Source organism: Vespa velutina, chromosome 2 (assembly GCF_912470025.1).
Source record: "Vespa velutina chromosome 2, iVesVel2.1, whole genome shotgun sequence".
NCBI classification, from domain to species: domain Eukaryota; kingdom Metazoa; phylum Arthropoda; class Insecta; order Hymenoptera; family Vespidae; genus Vespa; species Vespa velutina.
Genome location: NC_062189.1, coordinates 17,662,003 through 17,687,002, shown reverse-complemented (window position 1 = coordinate 17,687,002; position 25,000 = coordinate 17,662,003). Strand labels below are relative to the sequence as shown.

General features: G+C 30.3%; 6 protein-coding genes across 15 annotated transcripts in view; 2 read left to right on the top strand and 4 right to left on the bottom strand.

Annotated features, from left to right (window-relative positions):
• LOC124946949 (lysine-specific histone demethylase 1A) overlaps positions 1–2,764 on the bottom strand; it is a 131,652-nt gene extending 128,888 nt beyond the window's left edge. Inside the window, exons 1-11 of one of the 2 annotated variants that reach the window (XM_047488418.1) lie at positions 2,628–2,746; positions 2,225–2,372; positions 1,888–2,110; positions 1,658–1,809; positions 1,404–1,565; positions 1,185–1,301; positions 903–1,079; positions 567–830; positions 342–479; positions 118–191; positions 1–39 (exon numbers count right to left, since the gene is read on the bottom strand). The exon at positions 1–39 is cut by the window's left edge and continues 110 nt beyond it. In XM_047488418.1, coding sequence (XP_047344374.1) covers positions 1–39; positions 118–191; positions 342–479; positions 567–830; positions 903–1,079; positions 1,185–1,301; positions 1,404–1,565; positions 1,658–1,809; positions 1,888–2,110; positions 2,225–2,266 — 1,388 coding nt within the window. In that variant the 5' untranslated portion in view covers positions 2,267–2,372; positions 2,628–2,746. Of the gene's footprint in view, positions 40–117; positions 192–341; positions 480–566; positions 831–902; positions 1,080–1,184; positions 1,302–1,403; positions 1,566–1,657; positions 1,810–1,887; positions 2,111–2,224; positions 2,373–2,627 lie in introns of both variants that reach the window. The other variant, XM_047488419.1, reaches the window with a different exon arrangement.
• A 465-nt stretch (positions 2,765–3,229) lies between these two features.
• Positions 3,230–4,521, top strand: LOC124946986. The gene is made up of 2 exons (XM_047488518.1): positions 3,230–3,927; positions 4,011–4,521. The coding sequence occupies exons 1-2, from the start codon at positions 3,634–3,636 to the stop codon at positions 4,425–4,427; spliced, it is 711 nt and encodes a 236-aa protein (XP_047344474.1). The 5' UTR covers positions 3,230–3,633; the 3' UTR covers positions 4,428–4,521.
• A 790-nt stretch (positions 4,522–5,311) lies between these two features.
• On the bottom strand, positions 5,312–7,017 carry LOC124946985 (peroxisome assembly protein 12). Its single transcript, XM_047488517.1, has 6 exons — positions 6,724–7,017; positions 6,536–6,644; positions 6,230–6,426; positions 5,761–6,129; positions 5,587–5,672; positions 5,312–5,525 (listed from the first exon to the last, which is right to left on the bottom strand). The coding sequence occupies exons 1-6, from the start codon at positions 6,841–6,843 to the stop codon at positions 5,417–5,419; spliced, it is 990 nt and encodes a 329-aa protein (XP_047344473.1). The 5' UTR covers positions 6,844–7,017; the 3' UTR covers positions 5,312–5,416.
• A 521-nt stretch (positions 7,018–7,538) lies between these two features.
• LOC124946988 (ATP synthase subunit s, mitochondrial) lies at positions 7,539–9,603 on the bottom strand. Its single transcript, XM_047488521.1, has 5 exons — positions 9,420–9,603; positions 9,260–9,351; positions 8,843–9,048; positions 8,579–8,741; positions 7,539–8,491 (listed from the first exon to the last, which is right to left on the bottom strand). The coding sequence occupies exons 1-5, from the start codon at positions 9,429–9,431 to the stop codon at positions 8,383–8,385; spliced, it is 582 nt and encodes a 193-aa protein (XP_047344477.1). The 5' UTR covers positions 9,432–9,603; the 3' UTR covers positions 7,539–8,382.
• Positions 9,559–25,000, top strand: part of LOC124946987 (MRN complex-interacting protein) — a 59,106-nt gene continuing 43,664 nt past the window's right edge. For 2 of the 6 annotated variants that reach the window (XR_007100257.1, XR_007100260.1), the window contains exon 1: positions 9,559–9,954. Coding sequence is in view for 1 of the 6 variants with exons in the window: in XM_047488520.1 (XP_047344476.1) it covers positions 9,904–9,954; positions 10,042–10,110; positions 10,202–10,675 (594 nt within the window). In the remaining 5 variants the exon portion in view is untranslated. Of the gene's footprint in view, positions 9,955–10,041; positions 10,111–10,201; positions 10,701–17,206; positions 19,939–24,857 lie in introns of those variants that run through there. The other 4 variants (XM_047488520.1, XR_007100261.1, XR_007100258.1 and 1 more) reach the window with 4 other exon arrangements.
• Positions 11,537–25,000, bottom strand: part of LOC124946984 (extracellular sulfatase SULF-1 homolog) — a 68,189-nt gene continuing 54,725 nt past the window's right edge. For 2 of the 4 annotated variants that reach the window (XM_047488513.1, XM_047488516.1), the window contains 14 exons: positions 18,854–19,175; positions 18,499–18,649; positions 18,209–18,384; positions 17,202–17,312; positions 16,564–16,850; positions 16,104–16,457; positions 15,768–15,924; positions 15,400–15,685; positions 14,810–14,992; positions 13,727–14,732; positions 13,217–13,624; positions 12,920–13,111; positions 12,681–12,768; positions 11,537–12,618 (listed from right to left, as the gene is read on the bottom strand). In XM_047488513.1, coding sequence (XP_047344469.1) covers positions 12,522–12,618; positions 12,681–12,768; positions 12,920–13,111; positions 13,217–13,624; positions 13,727–14,732; positions 14,810–14,992; positions 15,400–15,685; positions 15,768–15,924; positions 16,104–16,457; positions 16,564–16,850; positions 17,202–17,312; positions 18,209–18,384; positions 18,499–18,649; positions 18,854–19,175 — 3,818 coding nt within the window. In that variant the 3' untranslated portion in view covers positions 11,537–12,521. The remainder of the gene's footprint in view (positions 12,619–12,680; positions 12,769–12,919; positions 13,112–13,216; positions 13,625–13,726; positions 14,733–14,809; positions 14,993–15,399; positions 15,686–15,767; positions 15,925–16,103; positions 16,458–16,563; positions 16,851–17,201; positions 17,313–18,208; positions 18,385–18,498; positions 18,650–18,853; positions 19,176–25,000) is intronic. The other 2 variants (XM_047488515.1, XM_047488514.1) reach the window with 2 other exon arrangements.

Genomic DNA, 25,000 nt, shown 5'->3' with positions numbered 1-25,000 from the left:
TCCAATATTTGACGATCTTTCGACGATAAATAAACGTCGCTGTAATCGATCATATATTTATATAAATAAATTCGTTAAGTACGACGATAATTAGTCTTATTAAATTGCATTATGTACCTTGGCGGGGATGCTTCTAACTCCTGCAATTTAGCTTCGATCTCCTTTTGTTGTTCCGCCAATTGATCCCACTCCTACGAAGGTTAAATGATAACTGTCGAACTACTGTATACCGCTTTATCGTTATATATATACATACATATATATATATATATATATATATATATATATATATATATATATTATTATACTTAAAAGCGTATGATATTTTACAAGATACCTACCTTGCATGCATTATGAAGATCACGTAATTTCGAACGCAAAACAAATTCTTGTGTGATATCTCTCGTTGGTAATTTACTTTCGGACATTTCTTTATATTGCTTATTTAATTCCGTTAAACGACCCATGATCTGTATCATCTGAAACGAGAGTTATATTATTTATATATGTATATATATCTTATTAAAATATTACAAAGAAAAACATTTATTTGATCGAATATTCACCCTATGCTGATTGGTAATTAATCTCCCTTGTAAAGAAAGAACTGAACGTAAATGCGCAACTTGTCTTTGTTTAACTCCCTGTTCCTGCAAACGTATCACCCATTCTAACGCTTGACCTAATGATACTGGCCGTGTATTGGCACCTTGCCCTCCTGATCCAGCGTTGCCTACATAATTAAAATCTAACTGATGAGACAAATAAGACGTCGCTTCTAATAATCTATTGAATTCTCGTTCGACCATTTCATCTTTATCTTTTGGAACCTATTTGAAATAAATATACATTAATAAAATAATAAAAATGTAATTATTTAATTATTTAATTAAAATACGTACCGTTTGACCGTCACTTTCATATAAAGGACACTTCTGTCTTATTTTATGTAGCTCCATATTGATTTGTTTGCTAAGAGTTGTTACTGGATTACCACCTAAACCAGTAACTACCATAGCTCCCAAATCAGCAATGTAAGATGATTTACGAAACGTTGCGATCCTTCCACCTACACGATCCTAAAATAAAAAATATAAAGGATCTTTTTTACTTTCAACGATTTTTACATATATCTATTTGTATATATTGAGGGGGAAAAAAAAAGAAAAGAATCAGGGACATACTCTTGCTTCTAATACGATTACTTCTAATCCAAACTGTTGCATTTGTTGAGCTGCAGCTAGACCTGCTATTCCTGCACCTATCACTATAACTTTACCTAATTTCTTAGTAGGTAATGGCTGCAACATAAAAGAAATATTTACGCTGAATACTAAGGTGTTTTTAGAAACTATATATACATATATATATATATTTTTTTTTCTCTTTCATAATTTTCATACCTTTAAACGTTTAAAAACACCAAAATTAATAAAACCATAACGTTCTAAAAAGGAATGAATTCGACGGGCGAGTAAAGTATCACTGTTGTAAGGTGGTTCTATGGCTGGCAAGGCATTTTCAACTATTAATTGTTGCTTTGGATTTTCGAGCCATAATTGCAACTAAAAAAAAATTTTTTTATTGCAATAAGTAAGTAAATTAGTAAATAAAGAACAATATGACATTATTGATATCTAAATTAAAAGAAACTTACAAGCCTGTTTCTAATATGTAGAAATACTTTTTGTGTTTGAGGTGGTCCCCCGGATACATCAGGGAAACATGCTGCTTCGGTAGACGTTAATTTATCAAATGGAAGACGGCTTTGAAAAGCTGCACCTTCCAAGCCATTTAATAATTCTTTTACTACAAAATTATTAAAGAAATAATAAAGGACTTTTATTAGATATGATTATTTATCAAAAATTTATATATTCATCTCACCATGCGGATCTTCGTGATCACTATCCTGATCCTCTTCCTCCTTTACTTCGACCTTTGGTGCAGACGATGCTGGTACGGATAACACTGGATCAGATTCTTTTTTTATATCACTAATGATCTTCTTCTCTGGCGTAACAAGGCCAGTTTTGGATTTTTCTGAAGTATCCGAAGCATTTTCATCTTCTAATTGATTATATTTTTCTTCCATCTCTCTATACTCTACCTATAGAATATATATATATATATACAATTGTTATCACAAATTTCTATGATATTTCTACAACTTAAACAAATAGAAATAGAACGTTTATAGGTATATTACAATTATAAGTCTTACACTATAAGTCAAATAACAGAAGAATACTATGAATGATAACATTGTTAATTGACTTTAATCAGCTCAAGTATATAGAAATAATGATAATTCATCGAGAAAAAAGGATGTAATTATATAAAATAAGATGCCACAAATATTTCAACAGCATCTGTAATCAAAACATAACCTCACTTAATTATTCAAAGTGTTAAACGAACAAAATGCTTCTTTACTAAACAAATTCTACGTAAAATCATAAAATGAGATTATTCGTATTAATTTTATGACAAAGAAATAATAATATAAGTAAAAATCTCGAACTTTTCAAAAAGTTCTAAGATTCTTTCCATTAAAGTAAAGTAGTTATAACATAAAGTACTAGAATAACGATGAGGTGATGAAATTTAATTAATTAAAAACATACCTTAGCTCTTTTCCTTCGACTCATCTCGAACGGATAATAAAACTGCTATGTAAAATAAAAATACTGTTGCAAATAGTCACAAGGGTTTGTTTTGACTCTTTGAACCGGCGGCATTAGGGAATGAACACACACAGACGTGGAAAAAGTAAATAGGTAGTAATCAACTTGGTGTCGTTAACAACGATCGATGACAGTGCCATCAAGCGTGCAATGATCGTACTTTTCAAGCAAAAGCTAAATGGTCATTTATTTTCCAATGTATCTTTGCATTTTCTCTCCTAAAAATATAATATTTCAATAATTACTACGATTCATACCTTAAAACGATTCATTAATTTATAATTATTATTGAATATCTAAAATAGAAAAAAATTAATTAAATTTTCTTGTCATGTATGGCGGCAATTACAAAATGTTCAATTCATTATGAAACTCTTCCCGCTTTTCATATTGAAAATTATCAAACATTATTTTTCAAAAAAAAAAAAAAAAAAAAAAAAAACAATGAATATGTGTATGAATATATGTATATATATATATATATATATATTTATACATATACATTTTAGACCAATTATAGTCTTGAAAAATTAAATCGTGTAATAATACAGTGAATATTAGACAAATGGAAATATAATTACGAGTTCTCGTTAAATATGAAATCGTTACGTCTGAGTAACGCTGCTAACGAGTAGTAATAATTGCTTTTCTTATTGCAACTAAATTAATATTTTAAAAATGTCCTTCGTGTTATACCTTACGATAATTCATTATGAATAATCGTAACTGTAAAGAATTTCAATGCCTTAGTTGTAGATTCAGTCCTGCAATGAAATTCAAGTTTGAATAACAGTTTAAGCGAATTAAATAAAACGTGATTATTTAAATCGTGTAAAAAATTTAATCGGACATAATAAATTACTTTTAATGACTTTCTTTAATTAATAAAGTGAAAAAAAAAAAAAAAAAGAAAATAAGACACTAAAAAAATAATAACAAGCTCGAAATGAATTTTTTAACCGATCACGATAATTTAATTAAATTTTTACAATGTTTAAACGTAACCACCGTGACGTGGCCACTGGGATCTGATGCTAATATATTAAGAAAAATTTTCTATACAGTTTTATGGTGCAGTTACGCTCTTAATGGTATAACATCGATATTAGCATTATCGATGGGTATTTATTATTATCGCCAAGATATCGTAAATATGATGAAATCAATAGTAGAATTCGTATATATATGTGAATCACTTTTCAATTTATGTTATTGCACATTGGAAAAGTCAAATTTAAAGGTTGCGAATTTTTACAATGCCTATTTATAGAATATTCAAATATATTGTTATAACATATACAAATATAATAAAATTTCTTATAGATACTTATAGATGATATGAAGCAATTTTCTTTCAAAGCAACCTCACAAGAATTAGCTCTAAGACGAAATAATCTAAAAAGTATAAGCACTTTATTAGCATTTATGTCGACTCTCTTTATTAGCGGTGGTTCAATTTTTGTCTTTGCTCCATCAATATTACATAACAGAGATATACCACTTAATACAATATATCCATTTCCAATGGAAAAAAGTTGGGCAATGTATCTTGTATACATATTAAATATATATACTGTTATGCAAGCATTTTGTGCTATTACCGTCGACGTAATGGTAATTGCAATAATAAACTATACATCTTTTAAATTTATTATACTTGGGAAAAAATTGCAAAATATTATCAGCAATGATGATCTTAAAAACTTTGTGATGAAACATCAAGATGCCATAAGGTATTAATTGGAACAATAAATAGTCATTTTTTTTTAATTGCCATAAATTGAAATTATTTAAGTTAATATAATATGTATTTCTGTTAATAGATATGCCACAATAATAGACGATACTGTTACACCCATTATTGTCAAATCCATAGTTGCAACATGCACATATTTGGTTACATGTAGTTTGTTATTGTTAAATGTAATTATTTCATACAAATTTTTTAAATAATATTTCATATTAATATTATCTTTCCTTTAGGATGTACCCTTCTTGCATATAACACAGTTTGCTGCAGTAACGATACTATCCTTTACACGACTTCTTGTATGTAGCTCTGTGGCTCAAGCAGTTACTGATATTGTAAAGTATAATATTTCATAGAAATTTTATATATTATTAATATTTTAAAGAAAATGTATTATATTTACTTGTTAAATACCAATGATCATTCTTTCAGGCTTCCAATTTAATTTCATTAATTACAGTATCCTCATGGCTAAAATCTTCGTCAACAATGCGCAAAAATATATTGTTTATCATACAAAGATGTCAAAAGCCTATCACAATCTCAGTAAGTGGTATTGTACCTGCCTTATCTCTCAAATTTTGTGGATTGGTAAGTACAATTAACTTACTTTTTTTTACAAAACATTATGTAACATTATTAATCCATTCTTAATTATTATATGATATAGGTAATATATAAAACATTTTCTTATATTATGACATTAAGAGCAATATTAAAAGTATGAACTATAACGAAATATACCTTGAAAGATGAACAAAGTGTATTGTGTTTTTAAAAAAATTCATTACACCGGCAAAATAATTAACATTATAGATATGATATTATTATTATTATTATTATTATTATATTATTAATATGTAAATAAATACTATTTAATAAATAAAGATAAAAATTTTATTCAATAACATACTTGCCTTTTCAATCTTTCAATATTTACATTATGTTTCACATTTCATTAACATATAAACGTATTATATCATACATATAAACGTATTAAATCATTTTCATTTGCTGGATAATTTGTTACTGGACAACGTTTCTTATTTCGCACTACAGGTAAAATACATTGGTAACAAAATATATACCTAAAAATAATTACAATTGTAATGTAATGCATAATATTTCATGGTATTTAAATGTACATACCCTGATACCATAAGTACTGTACGTATATGTGGTACTTTCATACAAAGTGGGCATAATCCTTTATATTTTGCTATTGAATGTCTAACCTAAAAATAATGAAAATTAAATTATTATCTTTTTATGAAACACACTTTTAATCATCTAAGGACATATTATTAATTCTATATTTTTTACCTTTGGAGCTGATGGAGCTGGAAGCGTCATTATATCGGTAAAATAATTCTCTTGGGTCCACCAAGATAAGAATTGTAGAAAGAATGCTCCAATTTCAAAAGATCTAGCAATTGTGGTTTGAAGTATATCTAAACCATCACTAATAGTAAAAGAATGATTTCTAGCTTTGTCCAATAATTCGGTAATAGGAACAATATTCCTTGTTTCTGAATATGTAAGTATAATACCAAGAAATCTTAATAATGGTGTCGCATACATTGATCTTCCAGATACGTAAAGTATATAATTACATAATGTTATAGACTCATATAATGTGAAATAAGTATTATGACCTTCAATAACAGATTTTTTGAAAATTCTTTCCCATTTCTATAACGATGATAATCGATATTAATAATAATAATAATAATAATAATAATAATAATAATAATAATATTACTTGATTAATTATAATAATATTTTTACTTACTGATTTAGGTATATAATTGTCAGCTTCTTGTAACTTATATCGATAACTAAGTTTAGACAATTTTTCTCTAAAGTATGGTAATAAAACAAGAAACAATAAAGAAAGATATTTTTGTTTTGTTGATAATTGATCATGAAACTTTTCATCGATTAACGAAATACGCTTTAATCCATAAAATGTTTCAGAAAATGATGCAGCTGAAATATAAATATAATCAATATAAATACACAAAAAAAAAAAAGGTAGAATGATTGTAATTTCATAAAAGATTTCTTTTAAACAAAATAAATATTTAAATATATTTACAATATTTGCTGAGATAGTATCGTTGAAGGAATGTATTAAAAATCAAGTATCCCTCATCTGACCATTCAAGTAAATGCCCATATCTTTCAGGATTAAAGGATATAACAAACTAAAATATTTTCATTTTTAATATAAAACCATTGCTATAATAAAATATAAAATCATATACTAATCATTATTATACATACTGATAGAATCTTTTTAAAAGCAGGTTCAATTATATAAGCAAGAGATTCTTGTGCAACAATTTCAAAAATCGAAGGTTTCGTACAGGTTGTTCCAGTTAAATGAGCACCTTTCTCTGCCATTATTTTATTAATATTATGTATAACAATTATATAAATTATAACTATTATCAATATAATCACATTTTGTGAATGTATGCTTTTACATACATTCTCCCTTTTTTTATCAATTGAAATAATAAAATGTCACATATTTAATCTTTCTTTATTACATCATTAATCTCATAAACATAAATATTAAAAATAATGAATTATTTATGCGTTTATCTACATTTTATTAAAGAAATCAAATGTGGCGACATATGTGGCGCCAATATGAAATATATTTTAAGTTTCACTATCGTGTCTCTTCGTGACTTCAGCGACACGTACGGACAAAATATAAACTACGAATACAAATGGAGAATGCTATCCTCATCTATACGTCTATCGTATCGGTGTATAAATTTGTTTGGTTATTTCCCTATCGTACAACGTAATTCATTTCGTATAGGTTAGAGAGTAAATAATATTAGTAAACTGTGAACTCAAAGACTTTTCCATCTCTCATATGTACATATGTCTTTCTTCGATGATAGCGTGCGTCTCCGCAGTGATTCGTATTAGATATGATCTCAATACGTATTTGTTTCACGATAAAAGCATAAAGAAAAATAAATATAATTAATATATATAATAATTAATATATAAATTTGTAAATTTAAAGAAATTATTTTTGAATTTAATTATATATTCTATTATGTAAAAATGTAAAGTGTTATGTGAAAATGATTTATTAATTAAATTAGTTATATGAAAATAAAACTTTTTGAAATATTCAAAAAAGGTATATCCTAGATTAAATCTTCGTCTTTATAACGAGATATCGTTCATCAAAATAGATCTAGAATTACGTTTGTTCTCAATGATGGCGTAAATGTTGGCTTTTGATATTTTTCGTGAAAAAAAAAAAAAGAAAAAAAAAGAATCATAATAATGCCACCTCAAAAATCGTGGCTAAAGAAGCTTCTTCAGTCATCTGATTGTCAATTTTAAATAGAATTAAATTAATATTTAAAATTAACATTTATACGTGCTTTCGTAGACTATTTACATCAACAAAAACAAACTTTTCATTGACTGATTGTTATTGAAACAGTTTGTCTTTTGGCTTTCGAACAGTGAAAATCGAAGCATTATCTTTCCTAATGGTAAACTTAAATAAATCATACTTTCGATTATTTTAGAATTTGTTTAAATAATTTGAAACGTTCACGTTACTATAATTTACTAATGTTCAAACAATAACACATTCATTTAAACATTTCATAACTCAAAATTAAGCGTTAAATATAAAATAGAGAATTAAATTGATATTTTCAATAGAGTTACGCTCACTTGTTTGTTTGTTTACGTAAACAAAAACAAACTTTTCATTTACTTTGATTGTTATATCGAAATGAGATCTAAATTTATCGCTGATATAAATTCGGGATATATATGATTATATATCACTTCTTAAATCTACTTTTTTTGGATTTCTTATATTCGATTTATTCGTATATTATTAATAAATAAATAGTAATAAAATTACAATGTTATCGGTGATAAGATTTTAATATTTCATTTCAATTCAATTTTAGTATTTGGTAAAGATTCCATTAATTGTTTCCTGACATCAGCTGGATCTTTTAAATATGGCATTCCTTCAAGTTTCAATATTTTTAATTTTCTATACAAGTATGAAATAAAATGGAAATTTAGGATAACTAATCATAAAGTATTAAATATTTCTTAAGTTTTGAACATTTATACATACTCAAGTTTTTTCAATTTATACAATCCCTCATCAGTTACACTTGGACATTCTATAACTTCAAGATGAGTTAGAGATTCCTTTAAAAATGATAATAAAGACATTGCTCTGTTGCAAATGTATCGAGAACGAATAAGCTTAACCTCTTCTATATGCTTACAACCATCTAAATACATATTTTTTTTTTTTTTTTTTTTTTTTAGATTAAGTTGAATGAAAAATTCAATTATTCCATTTCTAGACAAATCTTAATTAATCGTTACTAACCAAAATATGGAAATCCTACATATGTTATCCCTGAATTTTCAGCTTTAACACTTTGTATATAATTTATTCCTGTTTGTTTGATCAAAACATTATAATTCGTTAAATACTCAGAAGAATTTTTCCATTTGACATAAGCTCCATTTTTCAAGAGCCATTCAGCACAAGCTTGATCAGGACCAACCTCTTCAATTCTTTTCTTATCGACACTTGAAGTACACAGAAGAGTTCAATTTGTGAGAGGATATGAATTAACAAAATAATTAAATAATTCAATTATATTATAAATAAATGAATATAATTCAATTGATGATATGAAAATCAATTCTTTTTCAAAAAGAAGGAATGACAAGTTATATAGATTAAAGATATATTAATTATTTTAAATGAGTCAATTAAATGAAAAATATATTAAGATACCTATTAAAAATTATGGTCAGCCAATAAAATAAAGATCTTTTTGTTAATCCATTTTCTTGTCTTATAAAAGAACTAAGTTTTCCATTTAGAATCTGTAACAAAAATATTTATACAGAAACAATTTTTTTTTTTATACAAGATGACAATCAATGATTAAAACCTGATTAATCATAGCGAATATTACGATGAATTTATTATTCCTTTTTTTTTTTTTTATTTAATTATTTACATAAATATTCGCTATTTTAATATTATAGAATTTTAGCAATAAAAGTACGCAACAATTCGTTTCTCTTTTACTCATGTTACTGGTGAAATAACTATGTTGTTACGTGGAGCCATCTATACGAAGAAATTTGGCGCCAAGTAGTACCTCGAGAGAATAGCGGCAAACTAAAACTGTACGATTCTTTAAATATTAATATTATTTTATATTAAACAAAAAAACAAAAAAAAAAAAACAAAAAAATACGGGAAATATATTTTCGTAATAATATTGTGTTAAATAATATTGTGTATCTGGATTAACAATAAAAAAATAATAATTATTGAAGTGATCAATAACATAAAGCGATATTTCAAGGTTATATCAAAAACGGAATACAAGAAGAAAGAGTTTGAATATTTATTGAAGAATATTAAACATGTCGCAAGAAATGAATATATTATGCTGTTATTCCTGTCAAATGTTTCAAGTAAGTTAATCTTTTTTCTCTCTTTTTTATTATTTTTTTTTTTTTTTTTTATATCAATACTCGTATTCGTCTTATAAATTCGTGTAGGTACATATTGTCAAAAAAGCGAAGAAATGGCAGTGCAAAGTTTGTAATGAAAAGCAATCTATCCGGCGAGTATGTTATATCTTTTATTTCTTATTTTTTAATTTCATTAATTTATATAGATATATTATATAATGGTATAAGAGATAACTATCGTATTTAGGTTTATTTTCAAGGATCAGGAAAGGATTGTCGTTTGCATGTACAAGAATTAAATTCACAAAAATTAAAAGGCCTTGAATCGAACCAAACAATTCATTTCAGTACTGATAATAGAAATTATGTATCTTATGACAAAGACGAATCATTGAATCAACAAGTTTCAGATAACTGGTCTAATCATTCTGAAATACTATTCGATGATTCTGATCATGTATCTGATAAAGAATGTGATTACGAAAAACAAACTAAAGATAATAATTATGATAATTATAGAGATCATTTCATTGATAATCGTATCTATCATAAAAGTGAAGGTCATGCAAATAACGAAATAGAAGATTCAAAATCTATAAGTTCGGAATCTATTCGTAATATTAATAGCAAGACTGAAATTAAATCTATAACAAATAATACAAAAGAAAATCAAAATATATTTGAAACTTACGAAGATTTTGATGATGCACTTGATTTTTAATTTTTAATATACATAATTTACTCATATATATATATATATATATATATATATATATATATATATATATATATATATGTGTGTGTGTGTGTGTGTACGCTTATTTATATTGTTTATTTTAATTATAATAGAGTCATTGTTTGATTATTTATATTTCTATAATTATTTTATAAATTAAATAAAACAGTTATATATCATTGGCAAATGAGAAATGACTTTTATTTAAATAAGTATTTTATGGCAAGGACAGTTCTGTCTAAAAAGTAATACTTTATTACAGAATTAGATACATAAAAATAATTCAAAAAATTTTCTATTCTTTTTTTTCTTTCTTTCTTTCTTTCTTTTTTTTTTTTTTTTTGAATTATCTTTTTACAAGCTTTACAATGTCATAAGATCAATTAAAAATATAAATAAGTTATTTATTTATTATCTACATATGCACAGGTGCAAGCCTGAAAGCTAAATGATATCTGCTGTAATGCATTATGAAATAAGATAGAATAAGCAGTGGATGAATTACGACAATAAACTCTTGCTCTATATTTCAACTTAGTTCCCTTTAACTAGACATTTGATATTCTTAAATGATTTTTTAATAATAACAGTAAAATACATATGTCCTCATAAAAATCTGAATCTGTTATAATAACAATGAAGAAACTAATCTTTAATATTGTCAATCGAATGAGAAAAGTTATATAGCGATAATATGTATTTTATGTGAGAGAAATTAATAGAATTTTTATAATATGAAAAATAAATATAATAAAACTCATTATAAAAATGATATATAATACATGTATTTCTAATGCTAATTTTTTCTTATGTATTTTTTTTTTTCCTTTTTTCTTTTTTTCTTTTTTTTTCTTTTTTTTCCTTAGTACATTACCAGTATCCTAACTTTTTATTAAACATTCATCCATTGTAGTAATATCATTTTTAACAGAATGAAGTTTAGAGTATATAAACAATATAATTTATTTCTACTTATTAAACATAAATGTTGATCTCATATAATTGAAGTAAGAAAGCCGTTTCTGTGAAGCTAGTTGTACAAAAAATTTCTTGCTTATATATATCAATAAATGTACACAGTCTTAGGATAGTATAACAGCTGTGCCGCAGTGATCTAATCTTATACATATCCTCTTTCTAAATATTCATTTAAAAATATTAATAAAAGATGATTGTATTAAGAAAAATTGGCAGTGCATTATAAGAGCGTTTGTTACTTTCAATTTAATAAAATTTCGGATAAACCATATAAGAGTACCTAGCTCCTTTTGAATAGCCATTTTTATTGTTTAGAACTGTATTAGAGTTATTTCCGAAAATTGATTATTTCTTTTTCTTTAAGAATTTTTAATATAAACGATTAGTTATTAGATTGACTTCAATAGTATTCAAGTTTAATTTATCAAAAATTAAAAAAATGGTATTTCTTAAAAGTAAATTTTTTTCTTTTTTTTTTTCTTTTTTCTTTTTTTTTCTTTTTTTTTTATAATGTAGCACAAATAATTTTGCAAATAATATTACAACAGTTCTATATACGTATCCTATATGATTAAGACATTTATCAAGATAAAGCAGATCATTAATATTCCATTGCGTGGCATGATAAAAATTGAATGAACTTCAAATAGTTTTAATTAAATATCATAATCTTTGTCACTAATATAACAAAATAAATTACATTATTAAATGCATTGCAATATTAATTACATTTCTAAGGCAATTTGTCACACTGTTATGAAGAAGTTGAAATTAAAAAAAAAAAAAAAAAAAAAAAAAAAGAAAAGAAAAAAGAAAAAAAAATGAAATAAAATAATAAAAAATAAAAATAAATTTACCAATACTGATGTCTGTGACGTCGTGAAGCCGTTGTTGCATCTTCATGATGTCTGAAGTTACTTTGCCAACTTCGACTTCGCCTGTTCCAAACGCTATAAGATATTAAAATATCTCTCACTGAATTGGGTAATGAAATGATGCAATGAAAACTTACCTTGGTAATTTTTTTCGTCTCTTATTAGGCGGACTACCGAGTTCACTTTCTCGAATAATTTGTAAGGCTGATGGCACAAATAAATCCTCTAAATAAAAACAAAAAAAAAACAAACAAAAAAATAAATAAATAAATAAAGAAAAAAAGGGCAAGAAAGAAATAAAAAGAAATAACAATGTTGTTTACAAAAATAAGAGAGATACTTAATAAAATAGAAATTGTTTAATGCTATTACATACCAAACGTATTACTATACTTTCTCTTAGATATATATTTTTGATGTTGTTGAACTTGAGGCATTGTTTCTCTGGCACTTCCTACTGTACAATCTCGCGTTCCTTTACAACCTTTCAAATGTTCCAATTGATCGTGAAGATAAGATCTGTCTGACGGTGTCAACATCGATATTCTGTTCCATTGTTCAAACGGATCTATAAAAATATGATATAATAAAGGTATTTTCGTTTTTTTTTTCTTTTTTCTTTTTTCTTTTTTCTTTTTTTTTATACTAAAAAGATCATCCTCTATATACTCACCGATTCTTAAATTGTAAAAAGTCACCAAACCTGTAGTGAATTCACAATAAAGGAAATTATGCGTTACGTTAATAGTACGTATACACGAATACGTATTGTTGTTAGCATTCATGCAAAAACAGAATGGCCCTGCATTCCACAAAGGAGCAGTGCGCCAATGATCATTGTCATGCTCGAAGCAATTCATCTTTTCAGTCAAACAATCCTTTTCAAGCTTAGCCTTTTTCTTAAGTTTGCGTTCTTTCTTCTTAAGTCGTTCCTCCTTTAACCGTCTCCTTTCCTCTCTAGCGATCTCTTTTTCATCTTTCTTCGAATACGAATCAGGTTCGCAATAGCACTTGTGACGTGCTTCTAAAGGACTGTTTAGTAACGGCGGTAAACGACCATTATTATTTGTCGCTGTTATACCTGTTACATAAAAAAAAAATATATATATATATATTTTTTTTTTTTTCAATAACACAATGTATATACATATATCAAATATATAATATGATTATAAAATTATACCTTGTTTATGTTTTCTATCTGGAGTCTCTAAAATGGTGACATCTATTCTAGCTGGTCCCAAAATAGTACTCGTTTTGTTCTTTTGTACTTTGGGTAATTTCTTTGCAGTAGGAATTGTAGTTGGTACGTTTAATTGTATTGTTGAACTAGTTATACTAGTAGTTTCGCTCTTAGTAGTTGAAGTAGGATGATTTAGTGCGGTAGATACAGTCGGTTTGAACACTGGTGTACCAAATTCGACGGTTCCAATCGAACCTGGTGTTTCTGTTACGAACGATGATCCATGTTGTGACGTTAATTCGGTCGTCGTTAATTTGTTATTTACATTGTTACTTCTATAATTATCTTGAGTGCCATCGTGAACACTGGTAAAGACGATTGGAACATTAGTTGATTTATTTGATCGATATTGTGTTCTTTGATTGAAAGTTACATCTTCTTGGCTAGGAGTAACAGTTCCAATATTATCATTTACATTCTGACTTGGTGGGACGTCATCGTGAACGCTATTGGTAAGAAGAGTATTATTGTTCTTTCGATGATAAGAAAATTTTCTACGTCTTTGTTGTTTATTATCTTCGCTATCGGTAGTATTATTAGATGGTTCTTTGATTTTTTGTCGACGTGGAATTTTTTTTGATTTTGGTAACATAGTAGTAGTAGTAGTCGTGCCGAATAATTCCAAAGTAGAATCTCTTTCATTAATCGAAATTTCTCCTTGAGTAACGTTATATTTATTTATATTGTCTTCGTGAATCGTCGAGTCTTTTTCAATGGTGGAAAACTGAGTTGTCTTTGAAGTAGATCGATGGGTCGTCGTAGTGGTTACGTTAATCAAATTCGTATGGGGTCCTTTCTCGTGTTTTTTGTGATGCCTGCTAGTATGATTCTTAGAAGTATGATAATGTGGTTTATGAGAAACATGTGGTTCCTCTGGGTCGGCAGACTCATCCTCATTGTCCGGAATGAATTGGGGACGCTTCATCATTAAATGTCGACGTATTTCCTAAATAATTAATAACAATCTAATTACTTATCACGATATATATATACATATATATAACGGATAGAATATTAACGTACCTTTAGTGTCTCTAACTGCATTCTCATCTCTTTAATTTGTTGTTCGATCTTTCGTCTAGATATTCTCCACTCGTTCGGATCCAGATAAATAGCTTCGCTACAATTCACTCCACCTTCGGGAAGTACCGAACACTTGGATGGTAAAGTTACTCGTGGTGAGGTAGAATGACGTGCATGTGTTTGCTGTGAAATGAAAAATACAAAAGAAACTGTAGAGATTGATTCTTCAACTATGACGGAATTATCCGTAGCGAACTGTGTCGTTGTCTGGATGAATTATTACTACTCTGTCGCTGTTTAGAGCGGCATATAAACGAAATTAGTATGGCGATCGGTATTTCGATGGCCTTCAACTATACATCTCTGTATTAGTATAAAGTATGAGAGAAAACAAGTGAGCCATTATACTGGCTCTTTGGAAAAAAGAAAAAAAGAAACCATCTCTCAAAGAGAAGCCATAGTGATGCTTCATCCCCCCCAAAAAAAAAAAAAAAAAAAAAGAAATAAATTAGTGGGTAGTCACTATAGCGATTTGTAATAGCTAAGGGATTAATAAAACAGTGGAAGTATATATAATTTTTTCGACGTACTTTTAAATCATCCAATTCTTCCTCTATACTTTCCATTATCTGTGTAACGTGTTCAATCGTATCCTTCTTCGTTGCACTCCTTCGCACTCTTCTATGTCTCTTGATCACATCTTCGACATTTAATCGACCTTTTACGATCTTATCTAAACTAGGATCAAAATCGTTAATCGAGTAACTTGAAATCGGACGATCATCCCATTCCTTTTCTTCTACGTTGCTCTTATGTTCATCATCATCATCATCCGTGTCGATCCGCATTACTCGCGTATAATTACGATAGACATTTCTGAAAGCAACGTTTACCTGCGCTTCATAACGAAAGATCAGGATAATCCTATTTCCGTTCAATTTAGCGACTAATTAGATACCTGAAGAGATAATCGTCCTCGTGAATATCTTTTTTAAGGATATCCAAATCCTGAAGGAATTCATCGTCATCTTCCTCGTCTATAGCTCGTCTATCTCTTATATCATCTAAATCCTCTTCCTCGAGTTCATCGTTCATCTCGGATATATCTCTTTTACCTTGATTTATATTTTTCAATGAATTATTTACATTAGAATTTCATTATTACAAATTTCTAACGTTTTATAAGATCTATTAATTTTTCTAAATAATTTATTTTACATAACAAAACATTCCTATTGCATAAATCGTATAACGATATAAATTAATTGTTTTTTTTATGAAATTATAAACTGACCTCGTTTCATGAAATATCCAGTTGTTTCGCCATAAGGATCTAAAGGTCTTCGATCTCTTCCAAATCCATATCTTGACATATCAAAATCATTAGTCTCCAATCTAGTATAAATCAATCCCTGAGGCGTGAAACATGCACATTTTTTCGATGTCCTTTGTATAGGCGGTGGTATAGCGTATCTACATTTGTGTCTTCTCCAACGATGACCGTCTCTCTCGCAACGCCACTTTTGACCATGCACGCAATCACCTTGTGCTTCCGGTCTTGAACATTCAATTGCAAGACGTTCGTGTTTCGATGAGTACGGCGATTGAACGGGATGCACTCTGTTGTCTAAATGCAATTCCGGAGCTACTGTTTAAAGAAATACATATTTATCTTCCAACGAAAAACTTCTCCCCTTCCCTCCCCCATGAAATATATTAAATGTAAAAGAAAAGAAAAGAAACATTGTATATACTTGTCTCATCGATAATCGACTCGTCAAAATCATCTTCGGAAATATCTTGATCACTTCCCGTATCATTTTCTATAAATCGACGATCGGTCTCAGGATCATCGGTTTCGGTAATATCGTCAACCTCTTCGTTTTGTGAACCATGCATTTGTCTCGTAATCGTTGCATTTTGCCTTCTCGCTTCTCGTGCTTTCGATTCAGCAATGGACTCTGGGGTCTCCCGACGACCCGACGATTCGATTAGAAATGTATCTGGCCATTTTATTTTCGGCCTTCTACCGCGCTTATTACTGAACAAGAAAAAGAAATATTGTTAACGAATGTCTCTTACGTTCTCTAAATTTCTTTCATGCATGTTTCGTTATAAAAAATAAAAAAAAAATCAATAATTAGAATTATAATAATACAATAATAATAATAATAATAATAATAATAATAATAATAATAATAATAAAGTGTTATATATTAATATGATTAATAATAAAAAAATATATATATATAATATTACTTAAGTACTATTAAGTGAAGTTAGATTTGTGATGCGATAAATATAATGCTCGAGTGATACGGCTAAAGCGTTTGAGATATTATTACATGATAATTTAATCGTCTAATATGTCACTTCATATAAAATAACTCACTTTAGAAAAAGCATCTTGAAAGATCGGCCATCCATCTGCGGTGGTGTCTCGACGCCGGCGATGTCCAGGAAGGTCGGCGCCAGATCAATGTTTAAAACTATGTCGTCTACTCTGGAACGTTACATAGACCTTCTATCGCGACTCGATGCTTAAAGGTAGCACTTAGGGGTATTTGCTTTATAAACCAAGATCCATTACTCAATCGTAAGAAGAAGAGGAGGAATAAGGAGAAGAAAAAGAAGATGAAGATGAAGAAGAAGAAGAAGAAGAAGAAGGACGTGCATTGAATCGTTTCTCTTCAGTCTCTCTTTATCCCTCAGTCAATTTCCACAACGATTAGTCGCAAAAACCAATGAAGATAGAAGTAACAACGCGACACAAGGAGAATCACGGTCTGACTCGACATGGATTTATACTCGAAAGTATCTATGTATACATGTACCACGTTAAAACGATGTTCTTGCTGATGCTCTACCATCTCTTCTATCAATATGAGTAAAAATGTGTATTGGTATTATTACTACTACTACTACTAGTATTATTATTATTATTACTACTACTACTACTATCATTACCATTACCACTACAACCAATACAACAGTCGCGGACCACTTTTCTCATCACGCTCGGTTTCACGGTCCAGCAGGATAATTTATAGCGTACCAAGACTCTTTATGGCGGACCGCGAAACCGTAATTCCAGAAGACGTTCCAGACAACGGGCACTTACGTGCAAGTGCTCTATTTATTGCCGTGAAATCTCGCTAAGGGAACGAGCAGATTGTATTTCTATATATATAGATATATATATATATATATACATGTATACTATGTCTGGATATACGATCGACCTAACGAATTAAGGAGTAAATAGATCTTACGCCTTTAACGATCCTGTTCGATGATTAAAAAACGAGGTGTTCCTTTCTTTTTAGTATCGTTAATAAAATTACAAAGCAACTGAACGTAATGATCCTTGTAATTATTCCAAATTGATCTAAAACTTACACGGATCCAGGTTCTATGCCGGGTCCTCTTATGAGAAAAGGTACTCTGACGTCAAACTCGAATGGGAAGCTTTTGCCTTTGATAAGACCAAATTGTCCCAAGTGATAACCATGGTCGGATGTATAAATTATGTAAGTATTGTCCAGCTCTCCCAAATCTTTCAATTCCTGATAGATCTGTAGTTACAGGAATAATATTATTCTTTTAGATATTTATGTTTTGTCTTTTCCTTTTTGGTTCTTTTTTTTTTCTTCCTTTTCTTCTTTGTACGTATATATAAACAAACTCACTCTATCGACCGCTGCGTCGACACTCTGCAAAGTCTGCAGTCTCTTGGTCATCAAGAGATCCGTAAACTGTTTGTGTATAGGCTGCATCTTCTGAGTGACTTGGAGAATCCACTGTTTGTCTGGATTCGGTGCATAATCATAAGCTGGCGTACTGTAAGAGTAACAGAGAGAGTGAGAGAGTGTAAGTATCCGTGTCTGTGTATGTGTGTGTATGTGTGTGTGTGAAAAAGAGAAAGAGAAGATCAGAGAAATTCTTAGGAGGTACGAATGTTTGCGAAATCGGGGTCGACCACCCTGCTAAGATTTAACTTGATGTTGACTCTAGGGAGAAAGATCATTTTATATGTATACTTACTGATGAGTGGTGACGTTGAAAAAGAGATGCGAGAATTGCGGCGCGGAATCTTCTGGTCCATGAGGCGCCGGAAAGCTTGCAACCAACATTACCGGTTTGCGAGCGAAATTATGCTTGCTCTGCCGTAGAAACGCAACGCTATCGTTAGCTATTAAATCCGGATAATAGTCCTTGCTATATTCGAAGCCGTGCTTTATCTTCTTCCCGTTCATGTTGACGCTGTAGTTGTAGTATCTCGAGTTCATTATCAGACCACCCCATTCCCGCCAGCCAGGCGGTATGTACGAGCCGTTGTACTTGTTCAAATATTTACCGAAGTATCCTGGAAACAGGGTAAAGAGAATGAGTAAAACGCGTTAATAATGTTAATTAATCTCATGCGTTCTCTAAAGAGGAACGAGAAAATTTATTATTATCTTTTATCCGGTTCGTTTGTCCCTTCAAATTAAAACGTGAAAATTGACTTTTGTCAAAAACAATGATAAAAAAAAAAAAAAAAAAAAAAAAAAAAGAACAAAATGAAAATAAACGAAAATAATAAATAAATAAATAAAATCGAACAATTCGCCTCGTTGCTCCTTCGTTCTTTCTTTTTTTTTCTTTTTCTTTTATTTTCTTTGTTTACATCGAAAAAAAGATAATTTGATTTGTCACTTGGTGCCAATCGGTAAAACTGGTCAAGAATAATCATCGACCTCCCACACCTATTCCTCTCTCTCTCTCTCCCTCTCTCTCTCTCTCTCTCTCTCTCTCTCTCTCTTTCTCTGAATTGAATTATTCATGTCTGAGAGAGGGAGATCGCTACAAAATAATTAATTCAAACGTAGTACGCGAGGTCGCCTCTTTTGGGTTGCAACGACCGCTCGTATATATTTATTAGCCTTCGTCGTTCCTCCTCTATACACTTCGAAGTATTATAGTGTTCGATATATATCGATACTATTATTTCTTTTTTTCTTCGCCGACAAAATTACACAGGAAGGATTTCGGTCGAGACAACTTTTTACAACGAGAGAGAAAAAAGAGAGAGAGAGAGAGAGAGAGAGAGAGAGAGAGAGAGAGAGAGAGAGAGAGAAAGAGAGCATGCGAGGAGGGAGGGTAGGAGGAGGAGGGGAGGGGAGGGGAGGCAAAATGTGGACCACCATGGCAGAACGATCGTATTAACTTGTCGTTTTATCTTCAACGATGACATCTCAATATCGATGTTCCCAATCGATCGATCCCTTTACATCGTACTTTGCATCGTAATTTCATTCTTTGTCAATTAATCTCGACGCTCTCATTACAGAGATAAAAAAAGAGAGAGAGAGAGAGAGAGAGAGAGAGAGAGAGAGAAAGAGAGGTGAGGGAGGGGGGAGAGAAAGCATTTTGAAAATTCACTTAACAGGATCGACCAACCGGTTTTACAGAATTTTACAATAAAAGAAAAATCTCGTGTTATAATGGGATTTAATCGAACGATCGCTCGACACACCTGTTGCTTTCCGAAACGGCAGACTCGTGATGAGAAAGAAAGAGAGAGAGACAGAGAGAGAGAGAAAGAGAGAAAGAAAGAATGAAAGAAAAAAAGAAAAAGGATAAAAGAATGAGAAGGAGAATAAATGATGGAGAGAATCGAATTAAAATGCAAGGATAATGACTCATTTCAGAGTTATAAAAAGGAATCTGAGAGTTTTAAGGCCGAACGATTTCTCCTGTCCAACAAAAGGGGGATAAAAGAAAAAGGAAGAGAGAATGAGAGAGATAGAGAGTGAAAGAAGAGAAAAGAGAAAAAGGATTTGAAGGAGCCACGATATCCTGGCGCCAGTCGCCAGTTCGGACCAACTTTCAGTTTGACCGAACAAAACGAATAATCTCGTATAAAACGTTCGCGATGACAGCACGTTCGAGGATAATACCATGCGGATATGTATATATACATATATCGTATGTATATGTAAGTTCACTGCAGTGAATTCACGAATAGGAAAGGCACGTGATCGGTGGACGAAATTCGTATCAGTGTAACATTCGATCTTTGCCAGAAAACGCGAACTCGTCCTTACGACATATCATCAATGCCAAATAGTGTGTACAAATCTTTACAATTATTTTCCTTCCTTTTTCTTCTTTCTCTTCTTCTTTTTATTCCTTTCTTTTTTTTCTGTTCTTTCCCCCCCTCCCCTTTTCTTTTCTTTCCTTTTCTTTTCTTTTTATTATTCTCGCCCGCGTGTAAAATTCAATTTAGATAAATTTGCGTCCGGTTGTTTGTATGCGCGCGCATGTGTGTGAGTGTGTGCTCAAAAAAGAAAAAAGAAAAAAGAAAAAAAAAAAAAGGAAAAGATAACAAAATATCAGACAAAAAAAAATTAATATCTTCGAGTTTTCTTTTTCAATCTTTTTGATAACAAGAATTATCATTCGAGTTTCTTAAGCCGACACTTCGCTACCAATCACGTTCGAATAAATCCATTAACTTCCTCGAAATATATATATATATATATATGTATGTACATATGTACATGGTCGTTAGCCGAGTCAGCTATGCTTTGATCGATTCGTGTTCCTTCTATGCAATGCGTCGCGCGATAAGAATTTAATTGATATTTACGGCCGGCCCGGTGGCATGGGTTTATTTTTAGGCTGGCGCTAAATCAGCGCCATGTAAAGTGCACTCTTGCTACGAATGTAGTGTAGTGTCAACGACCGGAACGAGAATCCTCCGAGTTAAATACGGAGGATCGATCGATCGATCAATAGAAATATGATTTAGAAATTTCAAACTTTAATAGTATAAATTGAAAATTATTATTAATCGTTTTATAACGATTATTTATTATATATCATATATAATCTAATTTTTTTCGATATTATATATATATATAATATTCTTTGATATTATTCATTGTATATGAAATATAATGTTATATATGTTAGATATAATAAATAATTGTATTTTATCTTGTTTTAATTATATAAACATTTTAATCTGATTTAATGAAAGAACCCTACCATAATCTCTTTTAACAAATATGTATACGTAGGATTTAAAGTTTATGCAGTAAGCATTGCCGATTACATGAGGAAGTTCGAAAGGAAGTTGTTTCGTGCAGCGGGGGTATTAACCCGTTTTTCGAGTTCTAAAACGCACGACGGGGGCTTCTCACCGATCGTTTATACGTTTGCATGCACATGGTTTAAAACGGAGGTCCCGGTACATCGGTTAAGTACATCGAGCTCGTTCTTACTTCGCACGATTTCACAACGCGTACCATAGCACGAAACGTTTAACGATCGGCACGAGCTACCTTTCTGTCTCTCTCTCTCTCTCTTTCTCTCTCTCTCTCTCTTTCTCTCTCTTTCTCTCTCTTTCTCTCTCTTTCTGTCTCTCTCTTTCCTTCTTTCTCTATGCAACGAAACATGATCGTTTTTGATCATTTAAAACGATGACGAAATGCGATTAAAATATATAACTTCTTTTTTTGAATTGATATATTTTTAAAGCACAATAGATAAATATCGATATTTATATTATATTATTACTGATAAGATGGATATTATTTTGAAATGATTTAGAATGAAATAAATGTTTTTTTTATAAATTTTGATTGACTGATATCTATTCAATATTTGTCCGAAAAGTAAAGTAATCTTAAAAATTAACAAATATTCGTCGTATATAAGGTGATGTTTTTTCTTCTTCTTCTCCTTTTGTTTTTTTCTTTTCTTTTCTTTTTTATTTTCAAGAAGACAAAGAACAAACTTGGATACTAAAAAACATATACGTTAGAGGGAGTCATCTTATCGGTGAGAAGATATCTACGTTTAAAAATCCAAACACAAGAGACAGAGACAGAGAAAGAAAGAGAGAGAGAGAGAGAGAAAGAGAGAGAGAGAGAGTTGCATCGAACTCCGGCGGCTCGTACGAAAGTAATCAAAAGGGTCTACTACTCTCCTTCGATGGTGAGGAGAGAATATCTCGAGGAGGGTCGCAACAACTCTCGATGAAAATGCAGCGATCCTTGGAGAACAGCACCTGCAGTCTCTATCGATGCCCTTTTGTAACCCTTTCGGCCCTTTCACTCAACGTGTGTGGGTGCGTAGTATACGTGGTATCGTGCGTCCCTTCTCGATCGTTTCGCGACTCCCTATCTTTTTTGCTTCTTTTCTTTTCTTTCCTTTTTCGTTCTTCGTCCTTCGTTCTTCCTACCTACCTACCTACCTACCTACCTACCTATCTACCTACCTACCTACCTACCTACCTATCTACCGTCCCACGAGTACTCGAAAAACTGGCGGCGAGTCCTCTCGAGGCGTAACGACGAGGCGAACAATGCTCCTCCGAAGCACCGGAGGCTGAGCCACATGATTTAAATTTAGATAATCTCACCTGCACGAGAAATACGCGACCTGGCCGATTCTACTCTCATCCTTTATCGTATTTATTACCTCCTCTAACTATATTTAAAATCATTTTAACTATTCCCGATAAAAATTAACAAATCGTGCCTATTACCTTCTTAAGATAAATCAGTATGAGTTGTTTTATTATAAAACGATATAAAGATATTTCGAAATAGATACAATGTAGATATTATTTGATAATGTGAACGATGATGATTAGAGATTATTTATAAATATAATCAAAAAATATTGACAATTTTATCTATTATCATTTTTTCTTCTCAAGATATCCAATGATAAGATATTCAATGATATTTACAATTATTTTTAACAATGACGAGAAGAAAATTATCTATCAAATTTTTAATGTAATATCAACACATTTATCTATCTATATTATTATTGAATTATTTTTATAGATAATATAAATTATATACGTAATTCATCTTTTCATATGACGAAAATTGAAACTGATATATATATATATATATATATATCCTAGGTACACGTACATATATACATATATGCGCTACGATCAAAAATAATAAATAATTTTTAAGTATTCTTGGAAATTATTGAAGGACAAAGACGCATTAGAAAGAAAGAGAAGAAAAAGAAAATATAAATAAACAGAATTCGATTCGTATGGATTTTTTTTCTTTTTTTTTTTTTTTATGTATAAGACGGAATGCTATGGGGATTATAGAGGTGGTAAGGAAGGGGTCACGAGCGCTGTGTTTAAAAGGTGAGACCCAGTAAACGTATGCGCGCGTGACAAGATCCTCTCGCAAAGATAGGAGTGAAAATTTGTCGCCTGGCCTGTGTGCGCCAGTCCCAGTATTCTGGTCAGGGACACATTCAGTGAGTATAACAGAGGACGATAACGAAACCAGTTCTGTTCTGTTCTGTTCTGTTCTGTCCTGTTCTGTCCTGTTCTCTTCTCTTCTCTTCTCTTCTCTTCTCTTCTCTTCTCTTCACTTCTCTTCCCTTTCTTCCTTCCTCTCGTCATCGATCTCCTTGCTTCTCTTTGCGAATCCTTTCTCGCCTAGAGCGAACCTAAGCCCTCTTTCTAGGTACGTACCATCCAGAACTTCTCCTCCTTCGACGTTATTAGCAAGCTTGAATATTTAACAAGCTATCCACCCAACTCTCGATCTTTATAATTTCCTTGAAAGGATCCCTGAAGATAAATCGCCATTCAAGTAATTGACTATCAATCTTGAGATTGTATAATCTAAAAAGTCTCTCTTTAACATCCATCAATATATTACAATCATTTCTTGAAGTAATTATTATCCTTGGTCAATTTTTTGTGTTTCTTTCAAGCTTTTTCCTTCGTTTTGTTTGTTTGTTTTTTCCTTTTTTCAAGGCCAATTTTTCTTTTTCTTTTTTTTTTTTTGTCGTCAGGGCTCGAGATAAAGTCTCTTCAAAATCAAACTATCATGGTTTTTATCCTCTTCCTTGACATATACTCCTACAAATACATACATACATACATACATACATATATATATATATATATATACATACATATATGTACATATGTACACTTGTATACCGAGTTAAACGTTCACTCGAACATAACAAGCAAAACCTAAGCGCTAATTATCAGGCTTGCTAGCGCAACGGTCCGAGATGCCATCTCATTCGAGACGAAAAACAGACTGCAGGAGTTTGGCCTCGTCGTGGAAATGTTCACGGACGATGACGATGACGACGATGACGACGACGACGAAGAAGAAAAAAAAGGAGAAGAAAAAGGAG

What these genes read in the sequence shown, in the direction of transcription:
- LOC124946986 (XM_047488518.1), top strand. Translation starts at nt 3,634, where the DNA reads ATGAATTTTTTAACCGATCACGATAATTTAATTAAATTTTTACAATGT. An exon ending in TGGAAAAGTCAAATTTAAAG is followed by an intron (nt 3,928 to 4,010) that starts GTTGCGAATTTT and finishes AATTTCTTATAG; the next exon opens with ATACTTATAGATGATATGAA.
- LOC124946988 (XM_047488521.1), bottom strand. An exon ending in CTGACCATAATTTTTAATAG is followed by an intron (nt 9,049 to 9,259) that starts GTATCTTAATAT and finishes GTGTACTTCAAG; the next exon opens with TGTCGATAAGAAAAGAATTG. An exon ending in TATAAATTGAAAAAACTTGA is followed by an intron (nt 8,492 to 8,578) that starts GTATGTATAAAT and finishes ATACTTGTATAG; the next exon opens with AAAATTAAAAATATTGAAAC.
- LOC124946985 (XM_047488517.1), bottom strand. Translation starts at nt 6,843, where the DNA reads ATGGCAGAGAAAGGTGCTCATTTAACTGGAACAACCTGTACGAAACCT. An exon ending in CTTTTAAAAAGATTCTATCA is followed by an intron (nt 6,645 to 6,723) that starts GTATGTATAATA and finishes AAAATATTTTAG; the next exon opens with TTTGTTATATCCTTTAATCC. An exon ending in CAGCTCCATCAGCTCCAAAG is followed by an intron (nt 5,673 to 5,760) that starts GTAAAAAATATA and finishes CATTATTTTTAG; the next exon opens with GTTAGACATTCAATAGCAAA.